This window comes from Hippocampus guttulatus, chromosome 10 (genome assembly GCF_054856545.1).
Source record: "Hippocampus guttulatus isolate MCC_2025c chromosome 10, RoL_Hgut_1.0, whole genome shotgun sequence".
In the NCBI taxonomy this organism is placed as follows: domain Eukaryota; kingdom Metazoa; phylum Chordata; class Actinopteri; order Syngnathiformes; family Syngnathidae; genus Hippocampus; species Hippocampus guttulatus.
The window spans coordinates 20,658,449-20,677,000 of NC_141270.1; the positions used below are offsets into that span (position 1 = coordinate 20,658,449).

Below are 18,552 nucleotides of genomic sequence, written 5' to 3' on the forward strand. Positions count from 1 at the left end.
CCAAATAATATATATTTTTAATCATATCTGCAAATACAGTCATGAGTTCACCTGTGTGTCATCTTCACAGTCGTCCCTCTTTTGAATCCATGAGCTCAACTCTACCATCTCCTCTTTTGGCTCATTTGCATTTTTGAGTTGCTGTTGCTTATCTTCATCCTCAGGAAAGTACAAAAAAATAAAAAATAAAAAACGATGACAAACTGCGATACATCTCCAAATGTCTCAATTACAATTTGGACTTCAACCAACAATTTGGTCAAAGACATTGTGGAGCTTAAACCAAGCAATATGTCAGAAAATCTTGTGGCATTCATTGAGCATCTAATCACTGGGCAAGATGAATTATTGGTCGCTATTGATATATATTGGGTTTTTTTCTAAAACAGCTAAAATAATGTACGTAGGAATAAATTGCTCTTAAAGTTTGGTTTATTAAAAAGCTATTCAAGTATATCAGGAAAATATTTCTATTTAATCACCATAACTATATTTTATTTGATTAACCCAGCCACGAGGGAGCAGTGCCCTCCCCCGGGGGTACACTGTTTCCTAATGCCGGTCCCAAACCCGGATAAATGGGGAGGGTTGCGTCAGGAATGGCATCCGGCGTAAAACGTTTGCCAAAACGAACATGTGAGTTGATAAAACGATTTCCATAATGGATCAGTCGGGGCCCAGGATAAAAACGACCGCCAACAGTGCTGTTCACCTACAGGGTACTGTTGGAAATTGGACTCCTGTTGGTCAAAGAAGAAGAGGACAAAGAAGAGGAGGATGATTGGTGAAGGGAAAGAGGGAAAAGAGGAAGGTGTAAGTATTGGTCTGAGGTTAGGAACTCTGAATGTAGGTACAATGACAGGGAAAGGCAGAGAATTAGCTGACATGATGGAGAGGAGAAGAGTAGAAATTCTGTGTGTTCAGGAGACAAGGTGGAAGGGCAGCAAGGCTAGAAACATTGGAGGAGGCTACAAGCTGTTCTACCATGGTTTAGATGGGAAGAGGAATGGAGTAGGGGTGATTATAAAGGAAAAATATGCTCGGCATATAGTAGAGGTACACGAGAGTCAGACAGGTTGATGTGCGTGATGTTAGAGATAGAAGGTGTGATGATGAAAGTAGTCAGTGGGTATGCCCCACAGGCTGTGAGTTAGAAGAAAAGGAAACGTTCTGGAATGAGATGGATAGAGTGATAGAGAGTATTCCCATGGGAGGGAGAGTAGTGATTGGAGCAGACTTTAATGGTCATGTAGGGGAAGGGAACAGAGGTGATGAGGAAGTGATGGGCAAGTTTGGCCTTAGGAATAGGAACTTTCCAAAATATAGGAATAGGAACATTCCAAAAGAATGGAAATGGCCGTTGGTAAACACCTATTTTCAAAAGAGAGAACAACACCTGATAACTTACAAGAGTGGAGGCAGGTCCACACAGATAGATTATATCCTATGTAGAAGAGGTAACCTGAGGGAGGTTAACAACTGTAAGGTGGTGCCAGGAGAGAGTGTAGCCAAACAGCATAGGGTAGTAGTGTGCAAGCTGACAATGGAGGTGAGGAAAAAGAAGAGGGTGAAGACAGAGAAGAAAATAAAATGGTGTTAATTGAGGAAAGAGGACTGTTGTGAAGAATTTAGTAAGGAGGTAAGGGCAGTTCTGGGCAGCGTTGAGGAATTCCCAGATGATTGGGAGACTACTGCAGCAGTGATTAGGGAGACAGGCAAGAAGGTGCTAGGTGTGGCCTCAGGACAGAGAAAGGTGGACAAAGAGACCTGGTGGTGGAATGTTGAGGTTCAGGAAAGTGTACAGAGGAAGAAATTAGCGGAGAAGAGATGGGATAGTGAGAGAACAGAAGAGAACAGGATAGAGTACAAAAAGATGACAAGGGAAGTGAAGAGGAAAGTGGCCAAGGTCAAACAGAAGGCATATGAGGAGTTAAACGAGAGGTTAGACACAAAGGAAGGTGAAAAAGAATTGTACAGGTTGGCGAGACAGAGAAATCAGGCTGGGAAGGATGTACAGCAGGCGAGGTTGATTAAAGACAGAGAGGGAAATGTCATTACGAATGAGGAAAGTGTGTTGAGGAGATGGAAAGAATACTTTGAGGAGTTGTTAAATGAGGAAAGCCATAGGGAACGTAGGAATGAGGAGCCAGAGAGGATTAGGAAGAATGTCGATCAGGTTAGAAAGAATGAAGTCAGGAAAGCATTAAAAAGGATGAAGAGTGGTAAGGCAGTTGGTCCAGATGACATGCCAGTGGAGGTATGGAAGTGCTTCGGGGAGGTGTTGGTTGATTTTCTAACTAGGTTGTTTTATAGAATATTAGACACAAACAAGATTCCTGATGAGTGGAGGAAGAGTGTCCTGGTACCAATTTATAAGAAGGGCGATGTACAGAGTTGTAGCAACTACAGGGGGAATAAAGTTGATGAGCCATACGATGAAGGTTTGGGAAAGAGTAGTTGAAGCCAGGTTGAGACAGGAAGTGGAAATTTATGAACAGCAGTATGGTTTCATGCCAAGGAAGAGCACCACAGATGCAATCTTTGCCCTGAGGATGCTGATGGAGAAGTACAGGGAAGGTAGGAAGGAGCTGCACTGTGTATTTGTAGATCCGTGTTCAGCTGTGCTAAATTCTCTTGAGACTGTGTCCTTGACGCTTTTGGAGGTTGTAGTTCGCCAGACGAAGCCATCTGGCGCCCCTGCGACTCCCTTCCCCCGCATTTCCTTCAGGAGGTTCTCCCGAGTGTTGGTGCATCGGTCTTGGACATCATCAACAGCTGCCTCTCTTCTGGTATAGTTCCCCAACAGTTTAAACATACCGTGGTCCAACCCTTGATCAAGAAACCTGGTCTTGATCCAGATGTGCTGTCAAGTTTCAGGCCCATTTCCAAACTGCCTTTCATTTCAAAAATTCTGGAAAAAGTGGTGCACATGCAGTTGAAACTTTTCTTGAATGAACATAACATATTGGAGGTCTTCCAGTCAGGTTTCAAGACGATGCATAGCACGGAGTCAGCCCTGTTATGCGTTTCTAATGACATCCTCCTGGCAAATGACACTGGAGACCACGTGTGTCTAGTTTTATTGGACTTAACTGCAGCATTTGATACAGTGGATCACAGTATTCTGCTGACTCATTTGCAGCACTTGGTGGGCATTGGCGGTAGTGCTCTTGAGTGGTTTAGGTCCTATTTAGCTGACAGAACCTTTTGTGTCAGCCTTGGCTGCTCTGAGTCACGCACTGCTCCCCTGTCATGTGGTGTTCCACAGGGCTCTATTCTGGGGCCTCTGCTGTTCTCACTGTATCTGCTCCCACTGGGCTCCATCTTAAGGAAACATGGTATTCCCTTCCACTGCTATGCAGATGACTGCCAGATCTATGTCCCAGTAAGCAAAAAAGACGCCTTCTCGTTAAGGCCACTTCTGTTCTGCCTGGAAGAAATCAAAACCTGGATGGCACAACATTTCTTGAATTTCAATGAAAAGAAGACAGAGGTGATACTGTTTGGTCCCAGTGGCCCTTGTACATCCCATCCTGTAGACTTGGGCCCCCTGTCTCCTTATCTTAAGTCAACAGTCTCAAACTTGGACCTTAAACTGGACAGTGATTTAAAACTTCACCGGCAAATTGGTACCGTTGTTAAATCCAGCTTCTTTCACCTCAGACAGCTGGCCAAAGTAAAACCTCTCCTCTCCCATGAACACTGAGACAGTAATTCATGCCTTTGTCACATCCCAGCTCGATTACTGCAATTCCCTTTCCTTTGGAGTCAGCCAGTCCTCCATTAAGCGCCTTCAGCTGGTCCAGAATGCCGCTGCCGCCTCTTGACTGGTACTCATAAGAGGGAGCACATAACGCCTACTCTGGCATCCCTTCACTGGCTCCCCATACATTTTAGAGTTATTTTCAAGATCCTCTTATTTGTTTTCAAATCTCTAAATGACTTCGCGCCACCTTACCTATCTGAGCTCATCCGCCCCTACACACCTGCCCGCCGCCTCAGGTCTGCGGACCAGACATTATTAGAAGTACCAAGAACTAAACTGAGGCTCAGAGGGGATCGAGCCTTTTCTGTTGCTGGTCCCTCTCTCTGGAATGACCTCCCACTGAACATTCGGCAAGCCTCCTCGTTGCCCATCTTCAAATCCCTCATCAAAACTCACTTGTATTCTTTGGCATTCGACTCAGCATGACTTAGATTTGTTCTTGGTTTTACTGTTCGGTGCTTTCTACCGTCTTTGTTACTGATTTGTTTTACTGTTTATTGTATATGTTAAATTGCTCCATTAACAGCACTTTGTATGCAGCGATGGCTGTTCGAAAGTGCTCTATAAATACAATTGAATTGAATTGAATTTAGAGAAGGCTTATGACAGGGTGCCAAGAGAGGAATTGTGGTTCTGTATGAGGAAGTCAGGGGTTGCAGAGAAGTACGTTAGGTTGGTGCAGGACATGTATGAGAATAGTACAACAGTGGTGAGGTGTGCAGTTGGACGGACAGAAGACTTCAAGGTGGAGGTAGGACTGCATCAAGGATTGTCCATGAGCCCCTTCTTGTTTGCTTTGGTGATGGATAGATTGACAGATGAGGTCAGACAGGAGTCGCCCTGAACTATGATGTTTGCAGATGACATTGTGATCTGTAGTGAGAGTAGGCAGCAGCGACAAGTAAACCTAGAAAGGTGGAGGTTTGCACTAGAGAGAAGAGGAATGAAGGTCAGTCGTAGTAACACAGAGTAATGTGCACCATCCAGGAATTTATTTCAGAGAGAGAGAGAGAGAGAGAGAGAGAGAGAGAGAGAGAGAGAGAGAGGATTTTACAAATTAGTCCTTAAATACATGTTCGTTTTGAAAGTATTCACAAGTAAATTTCAGGTTAAGGTATTTTTATATATGCATTGCATTTAAAATAAAGTTTCAGAAAATAAGGCCTATTTTTGGGACGCATTATATGGCTACTGGTTTACGCCAGAAAAAATGCTTACTATTAATGTGAATGTGGAGGTCCTGCTGTATCAAAATTACTTGTTTTATCACAGATATTAGGATTAAGATATCTTTGTTTATCCGCGACCCAGCCCTGGATAAGCGGTAGAAGATGGATGGATATCTTTGTTAACATTCAAGTCAATTCTTCTTTTGCAAAAGTTCAACAATGAAATAACCTTTATCCGATTCAATTGGAGTTACCGCCTTCCCATGACATGTGACTCTTTTCTTTCATAAGTGTGGAAATGAAATCAGCATGATAATGTGTAAGTGTTTAATTTTTCTTGCCTGGCAAGATCAGCACCCCTGAACCTCTTATCCTAGAATCGCCACTGATAAGATAACAAGGAGTCAAAGTTTTGAGACAAATATGGAATTGCAAACTCATAATCCAAGTAATACTGATTAATCACTTGTATGTTTTAAATTTGAATAACAGCCAGGACCTATCAAGAGAAAGCAAGCAAAATATACCTGTTTAAGTGTTCCATGACATACTGTCTTCAGAACCATTGCTGAGTTAATGTAGAGAAGGAAGAGTATTCCTGGATTAACATACACTGGCCAGTCATATTCAGTGTTAAGGCTGAAGTCATGCGGTGTTGAGCAATTTCCAGGTTTGATAATGTCCTTCAGACCAAAGAGCCTTGGTAGGAACAAAGAAAAAAGAAAATATGCAATGATCAGACTGATTGGTGACATGAGTAAATTGCCTTTTATGACTAATACTGGAGTACTGAGTATAGATTGGAATGCATCCATGCGACCACTTAGCCGTGGTCAGGTCGCAGTCACTTTGGCAGGGAAGCCCAGACTTCTCTCTTCCCAGCAACTTCATCCAGCTCTTCCGGGGGGAGTTTGAACTCCCATCTACGGCAGAACTTTGACCATGTTCTGAGCAAAGCAGGGCACGTTGAGTCTGAGTGTACCATATTCCACATTCCATTCCTGAGGCAGCCAACTAGAGCTGTGGCTGCAAGTTGGTCGTGCCTGTATTGGTGGACACCAGCAATAAGTGATACCGTCAGTCCTATGAGGCCTTTTTGGCCTAATCCTAATATTGAGGCATCTGATGGGTATCGGCTTTGATGGATGCTGTGGCAAAAACTCGGCCATGGGAGGAGTTCTGTGATGCCATGGAGAAAGACTTCCTGACAACTTTGAGGGAATTGTCGTCCGCTGTTGAGCATCTCAGGAGGGGGAAGCAGTGCACCATCAACACTGTGTATAATGAGGATGGGGTGCCACTTGACCTTGACTCGGCACGTTGTGAGTTGGAAGGAAGAATACTTGGAAGACTTCAATTCCACCGACAAGCATTCCTGTGAGGAAGCATGGTCTCGGGACTTCAAGGCAGGCTCTCCTGTCTCTGGGGTTGAGGTCGTCAAGGTGGTTAAAAACCTCCTTTATGGAGGGGGTCCAAGGATGGATGAGATCCGCCCAGCATTCCTAAAAGCTCTGGATATTATGCGACTGGCTTGATTAACATATCTCTCTGTAATGTCGCATGGAGATTGAGGATAGTGCTTCTTGATTGGCGGACAGGGATGGTGGAACAGCTACACTTTCTTGTCAGGTCCTCGAGTCATGGTAGATGGCCCAAACCCTTTTCATGTGTTTTGTGACTTCAGAGAAGAAATTCGATTGTGACTCTCTCGGTGTTCTGAGGGTGGTGCTTCGGGCTCATCGATTAATTGCACATTCCTAGATCTTTGTTCCTCACGCCTCTGTTTACATGGTAGCATCTCCCACTAGAAATTGAACCTAAACGGACTGACTGTGAGGCGGGCTTGTAAAGCAGTCATCCATTGTGAAACCTTAATTTCATGTACTGATATCAAAGAAGAGGATCATTGTCATTCCCGTTAGTCTGTAAATGAGCTGCCATCATTATTTCAGGCCGGCCCAGTCTGTTCGAGTCGTCTGCAACAGCCAAACAGTGTCAAGAACAGACGTACTTGTACTATGTCACACGCAGGCGACGCACACGTGACACGCAGCCAAATACCAAAGGGAAAAAAAAATACTCAAACAGTGTTGGACACCTTTCAGTCCCACAGATCTCAGTGATGTGTCCCATATTTTTATTTCACCAATCGCTACATTGTGCGCGTGTCTGTTGTTATTATTTCATTTATTTGGTTGCGTGTCAGCTTGTGCAGTGCCTGTGTGTGATGTGGAAATTACCTTCTCAACACCAATTGGCTGTCGTCATTGAGGGACTGAGTGGGCTCAGTGGATTACCTTGTTGAAAATTAGGACTGTCCAACATGCCCTGTGTGTAATCTTACCTTGCCCACAGACTGTGGGGTGGAAAAAGAACTTGGGCCAGGAGACACTGGTAGAGGTACAGACAAACAATGTGGCCAGCAGTGAAGAAGCCCACCATCACATACAGAGTGTTGAAACCCAGGTGAGTAATTGGAAGGTGACATGCCCACCACGTGCAGACACCAATGAAAAGTAGGAAGTAGATGGCTGAGAAAGCAGATGGCAATGTGATTCCTGGAGAGAACAGAAGGAACATCATTAAAAAATAAATTAATTAAAAATAATACTTTTTTTTAAAAAAAGCTTCAAGATATCATTCTAGACATGAACATTTTTTTCGCATGGGCTCACCACCCATGAGAGGGGCCAAAGGGGTCGGGAGCAATGTGAGCTGGGCGGCAGCCAAAGGCGGGGACCCTGGCGGTCCGATCCTCGGCTGCAGAAACTAGCTCTTGGGACATGGAATGTCACCTCTCTGGCAGGGAAGGAGCCCGAGCTGGTGTGTGAGGCAGATAATTTCCGACTCGATATAGTCGGACTTGCCTCCACACACAGCCTGGGTTCTGGTACCAGTTCTCTCGAGAGGGGTTGGACTCTCTTCCACTCTGGAGTTGCTCACGGTGAGAGGCGCAGAGCAGGTGTGGGCATACTCATTGCCCCCCGGCTCAGTGCCTGTACATTGGGGTTCACACCGGTAGACGAGAGGGTTGCCTCCCTCCGCCTTCGGGTGGGTGGACGGGTCCTGACTGTTGTTTGTGCATATGCACCAAACAGCAGCTCAGCATACCCACCCTTTTTGGAGTCCTTGGAGGGTGTGCTGGAGAGTACTCCTGCTGGGGACTCCCTTGTTCTGCTGGGGGACTTCAATGCTCACGTGGGCAATGACAGTGAGACCTGGAGGGGCGTGATTGGGAGGAACGGCCCCCCCGATCAGAACTCGAGTGGTGTTTTGTTATTGGACTTCTGTGCTCGCCACGGATTGTCCATAACGAACACCTTGTTCAAACATAAGGGTGTCCATATGTGCACTTGGCACCAGGACACCCTAGGCCGCAGTTCGATGATCGACTTTGTAGTTGTATCATCGGATTTGCGGCCGCATGTTCTGGACACTCGGGTGAAGAGAGGGGCGGAGCTGTCAACTGATCACCACCTGGTGGTGAGTAGGCTCCGATGGTGGGGGAAGATGTCCTGGCAGACCCAAACGTATTGTGAGGGTTTGTTGGGAGCGTCTGGCGGAATCCCCTGTCGGAAGGAGTTTCAACTCCCACCTCCGACAGAGCTTTTCCCATGTTCCGGGGTAGGCGGGGGGCATTGAGCCCCAGTGGACCATGTTCCGTGCCTCTATTGTTGAGGCGGCCAATCTGAGTTGTGGCCGTAAGGTGGTTGGTGCGTGTCGTGGCGGCAACCCCCGTACTCGCTGGTGGACACCAGCAGTAAGGGATGCCGTCAAGCTGAAGAAGGAGTCCTATCGAGCCTTTATGGCCTGTGGGACCCCAGAGGCAGCTGACGGGTATCGACTGGCCAAGCGGAACGCAGCTTCGGTGGTCGCTGAGGCAAAAACCAGAGCGTGGGAAGAGTTCGGTGAGGCCATGGAAGCCAACTTCCGGACGGCTTCGAGGAAATTCTGGTCCACCATCCGACGTCTCAGGAGGGGGAAGCAGTGCACCACTAACACTGTGTACAGTGGGGATGGGGCGCTGCTAACTTCGACTCGGGACGTTGTGAACCGGTGGGCAGAGTACTTCGAAGACCTCCTCAACTCCACCAACACGCCTTCCTTGGAGGAAGCAGAGCCTGGGGACTCTGAGGTGGGCTCTCCTATCTCTGTGGTTGAAGTCACCGATGTGGTTAAAAAGCTCCTCGGTGGCAAGGCCCCAGGGGTGGATGAGATCCGCGCGGAGTTCCTCAAGGCTCTGGATGTTGTGGGGCTGTCCTGGTTGACACGCCTCTGCAACATCGCGTGGTCAACAGGGAGAGTGCCTCTGGATTGGCAGACCGGGGTGGTAGTCCCTCTTTTTAAAAAGGGGGACCGGAGGGTGTGTTCCAACTACAGAGGGATCACACTCCTCAGCCTCCCTGGTAAGGTCTATTCAGGGGTGCTGGAGAGGAGGGTCCGTCAGGAAGTCGAGCCTCAGATTGCGGAGGAGCAGTGTGGTTTTCGTCACGGCCGTGGAACAGTGGACCAGCTCTACACCCGTAGCAGGGTCCTCGAGGGTATGTGGGAATTCGCCCAACCAGTCTACATGTGTTTTGTGGACTTGGAGAAGGCGTTTGACCGTGTCCCTCGGGGAGTTCGGTGGGCGGTGCTTCGTGGGTATGGGGTACCGAACCCCCTGATACGGGCGGTTCGGTCACTATACCACCGATGTCAGAGTTTGGTTCGCATTGCCGGCAGTAAGTCGGAATCGTTTCCAGTGGGGGTAGGACTCCGCCAAGGTTGCCCTTTGTCGCCGATTCTGTTCATAACCTTTATGGACAGAATTTCTAGGCGCAGCCGAACCGTTGAGGGGGTCCGTTTTGGGGGCCTCAGTATTGCATCCCGGCTTTTTGCAGATGATGTGGTGCTGTTGGCTCCTTCAAACAGGGCTCTCCAACTCTCACTGGAGCGTTTCGCAGCCGAGTGTGTAGCGGCTGGGATGAAGATCAGCACCTCCAAATCTGAAACCATGGTCCTCAGTCGGAAAAGGGTGGAGTGCCCCCTCTGGGTCGGGGAGGAGATCTTGCCCCAAGTGGAGGAGTTCAAGTATCTTGGGGTCTTGTTCACGAGTGGGGGCAGGAGGGAGCGAGAGATCGACAGGCGGATCGGTGCAGCGTCTGCTGTGATGCGGACGTTGTATCGGTCTGTCATGGTGAAGAAGGAGCTGAGCCGAAGGGCGAAGCTCTCAATTTACCGGTCGATCTATGTTCCAACCCTCATCTATGGTCACGAGCTATGGGTCGTGACCGAAAGAACGAGATCCCGGCTACAAGCGGCCGAAATGAGTTTTCTCCGCAGGGTGTCCGGGCTCTCCCTTAGAGATAAGGTGAGAAGCTCGGTCATCCGGGAGGGGCTCAGAGTCGAGCCGCTTCTCCTCCACATCGAGAGGAGCCAGATGAGGTGGCTTGGGCATCTGATTCGGATGCCTCCTGAGCGCCTCCCTGGTGAGGTGTTCCGGGCATGTCCCACCGGGAGGAGACCCCGAGGAAGACCCAGGACACGCTGGAGAGACTATGTCACCCAGCTGGCCTGGGAACGTCTCGGGATCCCCCGGGGAGAGCTGGAAGAAGTAGCTAGGGAGAGGGAAGTCTGGGCTTCCCTGCTAAAGCTGTTGCCCCCGCGACCCGGCCCCGGATAAGCGGTAGATGATGGATGGATGGATGGACATGAACATTTTGATCCCTACAGTGTTGCCAACAAATACTTTTTCGGGGGAGCTGAATATGAGCCGAGACCCTACGCCCTCACATTTCACTTTATTATTCCTTATTATTCATGTTTGTATACAGATACGTTTACTAATTTTGTTAGTGACATTTTTGTCCCATGCTTCTCTGACCATTTGTTTGCCTCTGCAATGCTAGTAGGTGATGATGTGGTCATTTTTGGTATTGTAATTACAAGTTGCTTTCTGGTAGTTTTACAATAGGAAAGGGATACTTTTAAGGCCTTGTGCATCTAGTTTTAATTATTGCACAAAGGACATTTGAAACAGCATAATCAAGTATTCCAACACAATACTTTTCCCGATTTTACTGAGAAGGTCCTCATGGAATAGTCAGTTCTGATGGATTGCATTGACGAAAGTGTTTGAAATACTTGAGCTCAGTACAACTCTGTGCGCTACTCAGCATTATGTCAAGTTTTCAAGTGAGGTAAATTATAAACCGTCCGAAAGTCAGAGAGGAAAAAATACACGTGTCCTGGTTTTCTCTGGCACTGCACATGTCATTCTATCGACTTTCTGGGATGTCCTCACCCATCTCCTTTTCCCATGTGTTCTTCACATGCATAGTTAATCAATTTCTGGAGTCCTACATCCAACTACAGTGATCCCTCGCTACTTCGCGATTTACTTATTGTGGATTCAGTGCATCGCGTGTTTTCCCCCCAATGTACTGTATTCCGAAAAAAAAAGCCGAATGACTCAGAGATTTTGTGTATGGCTGTGTGCATGATTGGTTCCCGATGCGACGTCGACCAATGACAGCATGAGTGGATTCATCCCGTGAGCTAATTGGCTGTGCATCTTCTGAGCTGATTGGCTGTGCATGTTCGCAGCCCCCCCCCCCCCCCCCCCAGCATCTTCCCTTGTGTCTAGTCACTTGGTTTATACTCTCTGATCAATCCTCTTCTCTTCCATTGTTTGAATGTGGCATCTTGTATCATCCCACCCGATCTAAATACATTTAATTCTCGTCATACCTCAAGAATTTTACATATTCCATACCATATCGGTAGGAAAATTTCTATAATTGGGCTCAATTCAAATATTTTTTTTCCAAGAGGGAGTATTAGATTCCTTCTCAACAATGTTTGAATGTGATAATTACCAGTGCCCGAAATCAATTCAATGTTCTTCCACTTTGCTACATAGTCAGGCCTACCCTCACCGACCACTTTATTAGGTACACTGGTCCAATTGCACGTTGACACTTAATTTCTAATCAGCCAATCACATGGCGGCAACTCAGTGCAGACATGGTCAAGACAATCTCCTGCAGTTCAAACCGAGCATGAGTATGGGGAAGAAAGGTGATTTGATTGACTTGGTGGTGGCATGGTTGTTGGTGCCAGAAGGGCTGATCTGAGTATTTCAGAAACTGCTGATCTACTGGGATTTTCACGCACAACCATTTAGGGTTTACAGAGAATGGTCCAAAAAAGAAAAACTATCCAGTGAGCGGCACTTCTGTGGGCGGAAATGCCTTGTTGATGCCAGAGGTCAGAGGAGAATGGCCAGACTGGTTCGAGGTGATAGAAAGGCATCAGTGACTCAAATAACCACCCGTTACAACCAAGGTAGGCAGAAGAGCATCTCTGAATGCACAGTACGTCAAACTTTGAGGCAGATGGGCTACAGCAGCAGAAGACCACGCCGGGTGCCACTCCTTTCAGCTAAGAACAGGTAACTGAGGCTACAATTTGCACAAGCTCATCGAAATTGGACAATAGAAGATTGGAAAAACGTTGCCTGGTCTGATGAGTCTCGATTTCTGCTGCGACATTCAGATGGTAGGGTCAGAATTTGGCATCAACAACATGGATCCTTCCTGCCTTGTATCAACAGTTCAGGCTGGTGGTGGTGGTGTAATGGTGTGGGGAACATTTTCTTGGCACTCTTTGGGCCCCTTGGTACCAATTGAGCATCGTTGCAACGCCACAGCCTACCTGAGTACTGTTGATGACCATGTCCATCCCTTTATGACCACAATGTACCCAACTTCTGATGGCTACTTTCAGCAGGATAATGCGCCATGTCATAAAGCTGGAATCATCTCAGACTGGTTTCTTAAACATGACAATGAGTTCACTGTGCTCAAATGGCCTCCACAGTCACCAGATCTCAATCCAATAGAGCAGGGGTGCCCATTAGGTCGATCCTGATCTACTGGTAGATCTAAGACAGGTCCCAAGTAGATCCGAGGAGTGTCGAGGAGAAAACAAACAAACAACCATTTGTGTGTCTTTGTACATGTTAGTACTATATTTTTTGTGTTAATGTACACTGCACCCTAATCATCTTATCAGTCTCATTTTCACCATAAAATATTTAAAAAATAAAATAAAGCAGGTAAATCTTGAATTTACGGTGGCGCGTGATTACGTCACCCGAAGTTGTTAGCTCTCAGCAGCTTGCAATTGCAGCTTGTGATCAGAACTGTTGCGCTCTATCTTTTATTGTCATTATTCTCATTCAGAGTTTGCTTCGTGTACAATTCACCGAGGGCATGGGCAAAGAATAGGAATCTAGGACGGCCCAGGGAAGCACTTTAAAACGGTACGTTTGAGCTACGATAGTTAACAGGCTGCAAAAGTGCGTCGCATGCCTCAGTTTCAGGCTGTTTCTCATCATGGCGTGCGTGTGTGTGTGTGTGTGTGTGTGCGCGCGCGTGCCGGTAAGGGTAGATCCCAGGAGGTTAGTTGATTGAAAAGAAGATCTTCGATCCAAAAAGTTTGGGCACCCCTGCAATAGAGCATCTTTGGGATGTGGTGGGACGGGAGATTCGCATCATGGATGTGCAGCCGACAAATATGCGCCAACTGTGTGATGCCATCATGTCAATGTGGACCAAACTTTCTGAGGAATGCTTCCAGCACCTTGTTGAATCTATGCCACGAAGAATTGAGGCAGTTCTGAAGGCAAAAGGGAGTCCAACCCGTTACTAGCATGGTGTACCTAATAAAGTGGGCGGTGAGTGTACAACACAATACGAGTGGGCGTATCCGCGCTTTTTCAGAATATACCCTTAGGTTAAGACGGGCCTGTCCTCCTTTTTCTTTAATCAGCTGAAGGGTGTAATACATTATTCTAGTCTTCTTGCCTTCCCAAACAAATTATGATATTCATCAAGTACATTTAATAAATTGTGAATTTGGGATGGCCACCGGAAGTAACTGAAACAAGAACAAAAGTAAAATATTCATTTTCACCATATTACTTCATAAAACCCTCATGGATGTGTGGACCATTTGTCACTACCTCTCCTCATATTTTCATTTGTGTTGTGGTATTTTTTTACGTACAAATACGCAAAGCCCTTGGTTATTTTTAATCGCATAATATATCAGCGTCTTCGCCCCCCGTGTTATTTGTAGTTCACTGTATGTGTGTGTCTTTTATCCAAGCAGATTGTAGATTCATGTCCGGAAAGCCATTCCGCAGGCCCTGTGACGAGGGAGTTTATCCATCCTCTGATTGGTTCAGCTACTATCAGTTCTAATTGGTTCAGCTCTGTGTGTGAGGCCAAATCTTGAATTATGATGGAAGATGATATTGGACCAGGATTGAAAATTCCCTTTCACGGCATACTTTAAGAAAAACTGGACATTATGAAGCTATTTCAACCAAGACTCCTTTGCAGAGTGGCTTGTTTTCAATTGAGATTTTTTTTGTTGTTTCGGGGGGGCAGTTTCATAGTAGTTATTAGTGATGGGTCCAGCGACACCGATGCGTTGACGCATGCGCCGGGCTCACAGAGCAAACCACGTGTCGGTGCATGTGCTGCATGCACCGACACGTGGTGTTCAAATCATTGCTGCCAAAAGAAGGGCACATCTTTATTTTTAGGTGCAATCACTTAACCCTTTATTTGACATACTGTATGTCAAAGTTTCACTTTGCTACCTGTATCACAGGTAGGAAAATGAAAAAAACTTTAATTCTGAAATAAAACACACAAAGAAAAATTTAAATTGAGAAAATATAAAACTTCAATTTATTTTCGAAGAAACACAACACGAAGAACAGAGCTAATGGTCATATGGGTCACCTGGACAGGGTTTAGAAAAATCTGGTTTCACGAACAGTAGTACTGATTGCCCATCTTAGCAGTATCCAGTATACCTGAACAGCTGAAATGCATGTCAGAAGTCTAAATCCCAAATGGTCCAACCCTATTATTTTCCCTCCTATCACCTTCAATGATCAGACATGTTTTATAATGACAAATATGAAACTGCTATGACAATTAGGAAATAGCAGACAGTGACTTAGTTTTCTCCTCAATCTCTTTTGCAAGTTCTTGGCGATCAATTTTCTTCTGTTTTGCTGTGTGCCTCAATGCATTTGACTTGACCAAGAGGCTATGACAAGTTTTACCTCTCACGGAGATGCCCTTCTTGCACACTCGGCAGTAGGCCGACGTATAATCGCCAGCAATTTTTCCGACCCAAACACGGAACTCCGGCTTCTCCAGCCACGCCACTTGAAAATAGCATTGTCCCGGAACATTTGTAGCGACGCCACTCAAGAGATGCGCGCCTCAGCAGTCGAAGGTCCGCTGCTCTCTGCTGTGTGTGTCTTTTGGTTTCAACCAAGCAACCGATGTCGCAAATCAAATACGCTTTGATCTACGACAACAAAAAGCTAGTCTAGCCGAGACAACAGCTAAGCTTAGCTGACGCACACAAAGCAGAGAGCAGCGGACTATCGACTGCTGAGGCGCGCTTCGCTCGAGTGGCGTCGCTACATACTTGTCTGTCACTTGTTGAGATCGATAAATTCGATAAACAGATTTTTCCTGAAAATATGGTAATTATTTGCCGAGCCGGCAACCAAACCATCCATTCACTGCCCCAGGATGGCGTCAATCTATTGTTGTTTCCCAAAATGACCCGAAGTGATCACGTGATCATCGTCAGAACTAATCGGAGATAGCGGGAAAAGCAGAGCGGGTACCAGGTTCTACATTTTCTGATAAAACTATGAATTGGAAGGGTGGGGAAAATGACATACACAAATGAAATGAACACCACAGGTTAATTTTTATGGATTGTAGAAGATTTCCCTGAAAATTATGGACAATTAAGAACATAATTTTACAACTTCTTTTTTTATTGATTTTTCTGTACTTTAAGGGCCTGTACGAACCCTGCTTGAGTGTTGTGAAAGGCGCTTACGAATGAAATGTATTATTATTATTAAAAGAGAAGAGGAAAAGCGCAGACCCTGAATGTAGGGACTTGTTGTGTGTTGTAATTTAACATGGAGTAGCTTCAATGGCCGACTCCTCCCTTATGAACTTCCTCTAGCACACGCTCTTTTCGGATACTTAATACTCAGGTATTTGCAAAAGAGTAGAAATATGCCTCTGGCCATGAATGAGTATGCCTCTGGCCATGAGTGAGTTAGCATAAACTAATTCTAACATTGTTCCTTCTCTTAGCATCTTGTTGTTGTATGTGCGAGTGTGACGGCGAATGCAGCACCTACCAGCCAAAGCGAGTAGGCTCACTGCAAAGATTCTCCAAAGGTCCAGCAGTACTTTATAGACGACGGCCTTTAGACGCTCAGCCAGTTGCTTGGCTAAGGTTGCAGTAGAAAACTCCTGAGTGGTGTCACCAGAAAATGATGCTTCATCATCCTCATCGTCTGATTCTTGATCAATTTCGCCCTCATTATCTGTTTCTTCTTCTTCTTCTTGGATCTATGTTTAAAGTAGGGGAAAGAATGAGGGTATTTATTAATTGTACTTTTTTAAAAAATAGAAGAAAGGGCGTGGGGGGCGTTAAGTGTAACACAGGGGTCGGCAATCCAAAATGTTGAAAGAGCCATATAGGACAAAAAAAACAACAAAAAACAAATATGTCTGGAGCCGCAAAAAAAATAATAAAAGCCTTCTATAAAACTTACAATGAAGGAAACACATGCTGTATGTATGTAGGAAACTGGACTGTTTCAGAATTGTTTATATTATTCATTACTTTGTTGTGTGTTCACAAACGCCCCCATAGAATTTATTTTGTAATTTCCTCGCTTTTTTTTGTTTTGTTTTGGTGCATTATTTTCGCTTTTCTTAGTGTCAGTGAAGTGATCATTAATTTCCGTTTTTCTGAGGCTGTCTTGAATGCCTCTCGAGTCGAACAAGAAGAGAGAACGGACGTCGGAGAACGCACGGAGTCGGACGCAGATGTGTCTGTGTTTGTCGAGACTGTTAAAAGCATAAATAAAGTGCACGTTTTAAAAAAACAACACCACAGCTCTCCTTTTTCGGAGCTGCAACATGTATCTATATCTATTAGAGCGAAATTAGCCTACTATCAAAATCTTTTTCCATTTTCAAACATTTTTTATAAAGCTCCAGGGAGCCACTAGATGTCGCTAAAGAGCCGCATGCGGCTCTGGAGCTGTGTGTTGCCGACCCCGGTCTAACAGGACACTATTTCACACCTGGGCATGATATAGCCCTCAGGCTATATCTGACCAGTTCACAGTTCTCTGACAAGTCCTCTGAAGCTTATCAGGACGCCAAAATAAAACACAAAAATAAGTTCTGTCTTGGTCATTGTTGAGAATCTGGAAAAAGTACCTGAAAGTTCCTTCAACTGGAGCCACACTAAAATACTAATTGAAGAAAACAACCTGCCTTTTTGCTTCCAGCCCATCCATCCATCCATCTATGTAATACAATCCTGGACAGTTTTCCAAAATGCTTAAATTTATCTTTTGCAGATTCAAATCATGTATAGACACCCCTTGTCAGAGAGGGGAACAAATTGTACAAGATTGCAGTCGATCACATATGTATAATTCTGGAGAGGCCAGTAACTGCATAAAAGCTATGTTTTTTTTGATTGCTGTCTCTGATATTGTGCTGTGCCCTCTTTATGGCACAGCTGTCATCTACCTATTTGTGGCGTAGTGGTGTGAAGGCTACTTCACAGATGTGTTGTGCAATGAAATGACACACTCATCCAATATGACACAGTTTCCGGACCAGACTGTGAAGGAGTTGGTCAGGAAGGTATCCACTGTACATCAGTAGAAGTTGCTAAGCATTTTGGGGGGAATTCCAAATGTTCTTAGCTTCCTCAAGAAGTGCAATCTCTGTTGAGCCTTTACGAGTATATATATATATATATATATATATATATATATATATATATATATACACACACACACACACACACCGGGCTGGATAGCTCGGTTTGGTGTGAGGGAGATGGTGGTTCGAATCCAGCTTGGGGCAAAAATTAGCACATAACACCATCCAGTGTGGGTCCTTGGGCAAGATCCTTCACGCGAATGCCTACCTCATACAATGATGAGAGACAATAAAACGGGGCAGTGACCCCCAAACTAGATGAGTGGTTGCAACAGATCCCGGGAACAACATCGGACATCTCAGTCCAGAAATGTGCAGTGCTGGGAACAGCAAGGATACTGCACAGAACCCTCAAGCTTCCTGGCCTCTGGTAGAGGACCCGAGTTGAATAAGGGACGGACACCACCCGAGGGGTGAGACGAGGATTTTTTTAATACTGTATATAATATATATGATTATTTTTTTCTGAAACATTTATTTTGTGCATGCAACACTTTGTTTTTCTTTTCAACCCCCCCCCCCCCCCCCTCAATCCCCTTCAATTCTGCTGCTGTAGATTGCAAATTTCCCCAGTGTGGGACAAATAAAGGTTTTCTTATCTTATGATGATGTGCTGTGTTTTGTGGGTACATGTGAGGTAATCTCTGATGTGAGTACTGAGAAGTCTCCACCTGAGTCCCACCGATGACAGGGGTGCGAGCTGCTATTTCTTTCACCTTGAGATTGTCATCTCTTTAGTCTTAACAGCATTTAATGAGAGATTATT

General features: G+C 45.6%; 1 protein-coding gene and 2 pseudogenes across 3 annotated transcripts in view; 1 reads left to right on the plus strand and 2 right to left on the minus strand.

Moving 5' to 3' along the window:
* piezo1 (piezo type mechanosensitive ion channel component 1 (Er blood group)) overlaps window positions 1-18,552 on the minus strand; it is a 148,711-nt gene that overhangs the window by 107,783 nt on the left and 22,376 nt on the right. For all 3 annotated transcript variants that reach the window (XM_086122242.1, XM_086122243.1, XM_086122245.1), the window contains exons 5-8: window positions 16,175-16,388; window positions 7,280-7,493; window positions 5,463-5,634; window positions 52-159 (exon numbers count right to left, since the gene is read on the minus strand). In XM_086122242.1, the coding sequence (XP_085978368.1) occupies window positions 52-159; window positions 5,463-5,634; window positions 7,280-7,493; window positions 16,175-16,388 (708 nt within the window). The remainder of the gene's footprint in view (window positions 1-51; window positions 160-5,462; window positions 5,635-7,279; window positions 7,494-16,174; window positions 16,389-18,552) is intronic.
* Window positions 1,529-2,461, plus strand: LOC147199568 (uncharacterized; annotated as a pseudogene).
* Window positions 7,573-12,657, minus strand: LOC147199569 (uncharacterized; annotated as a pseudogene).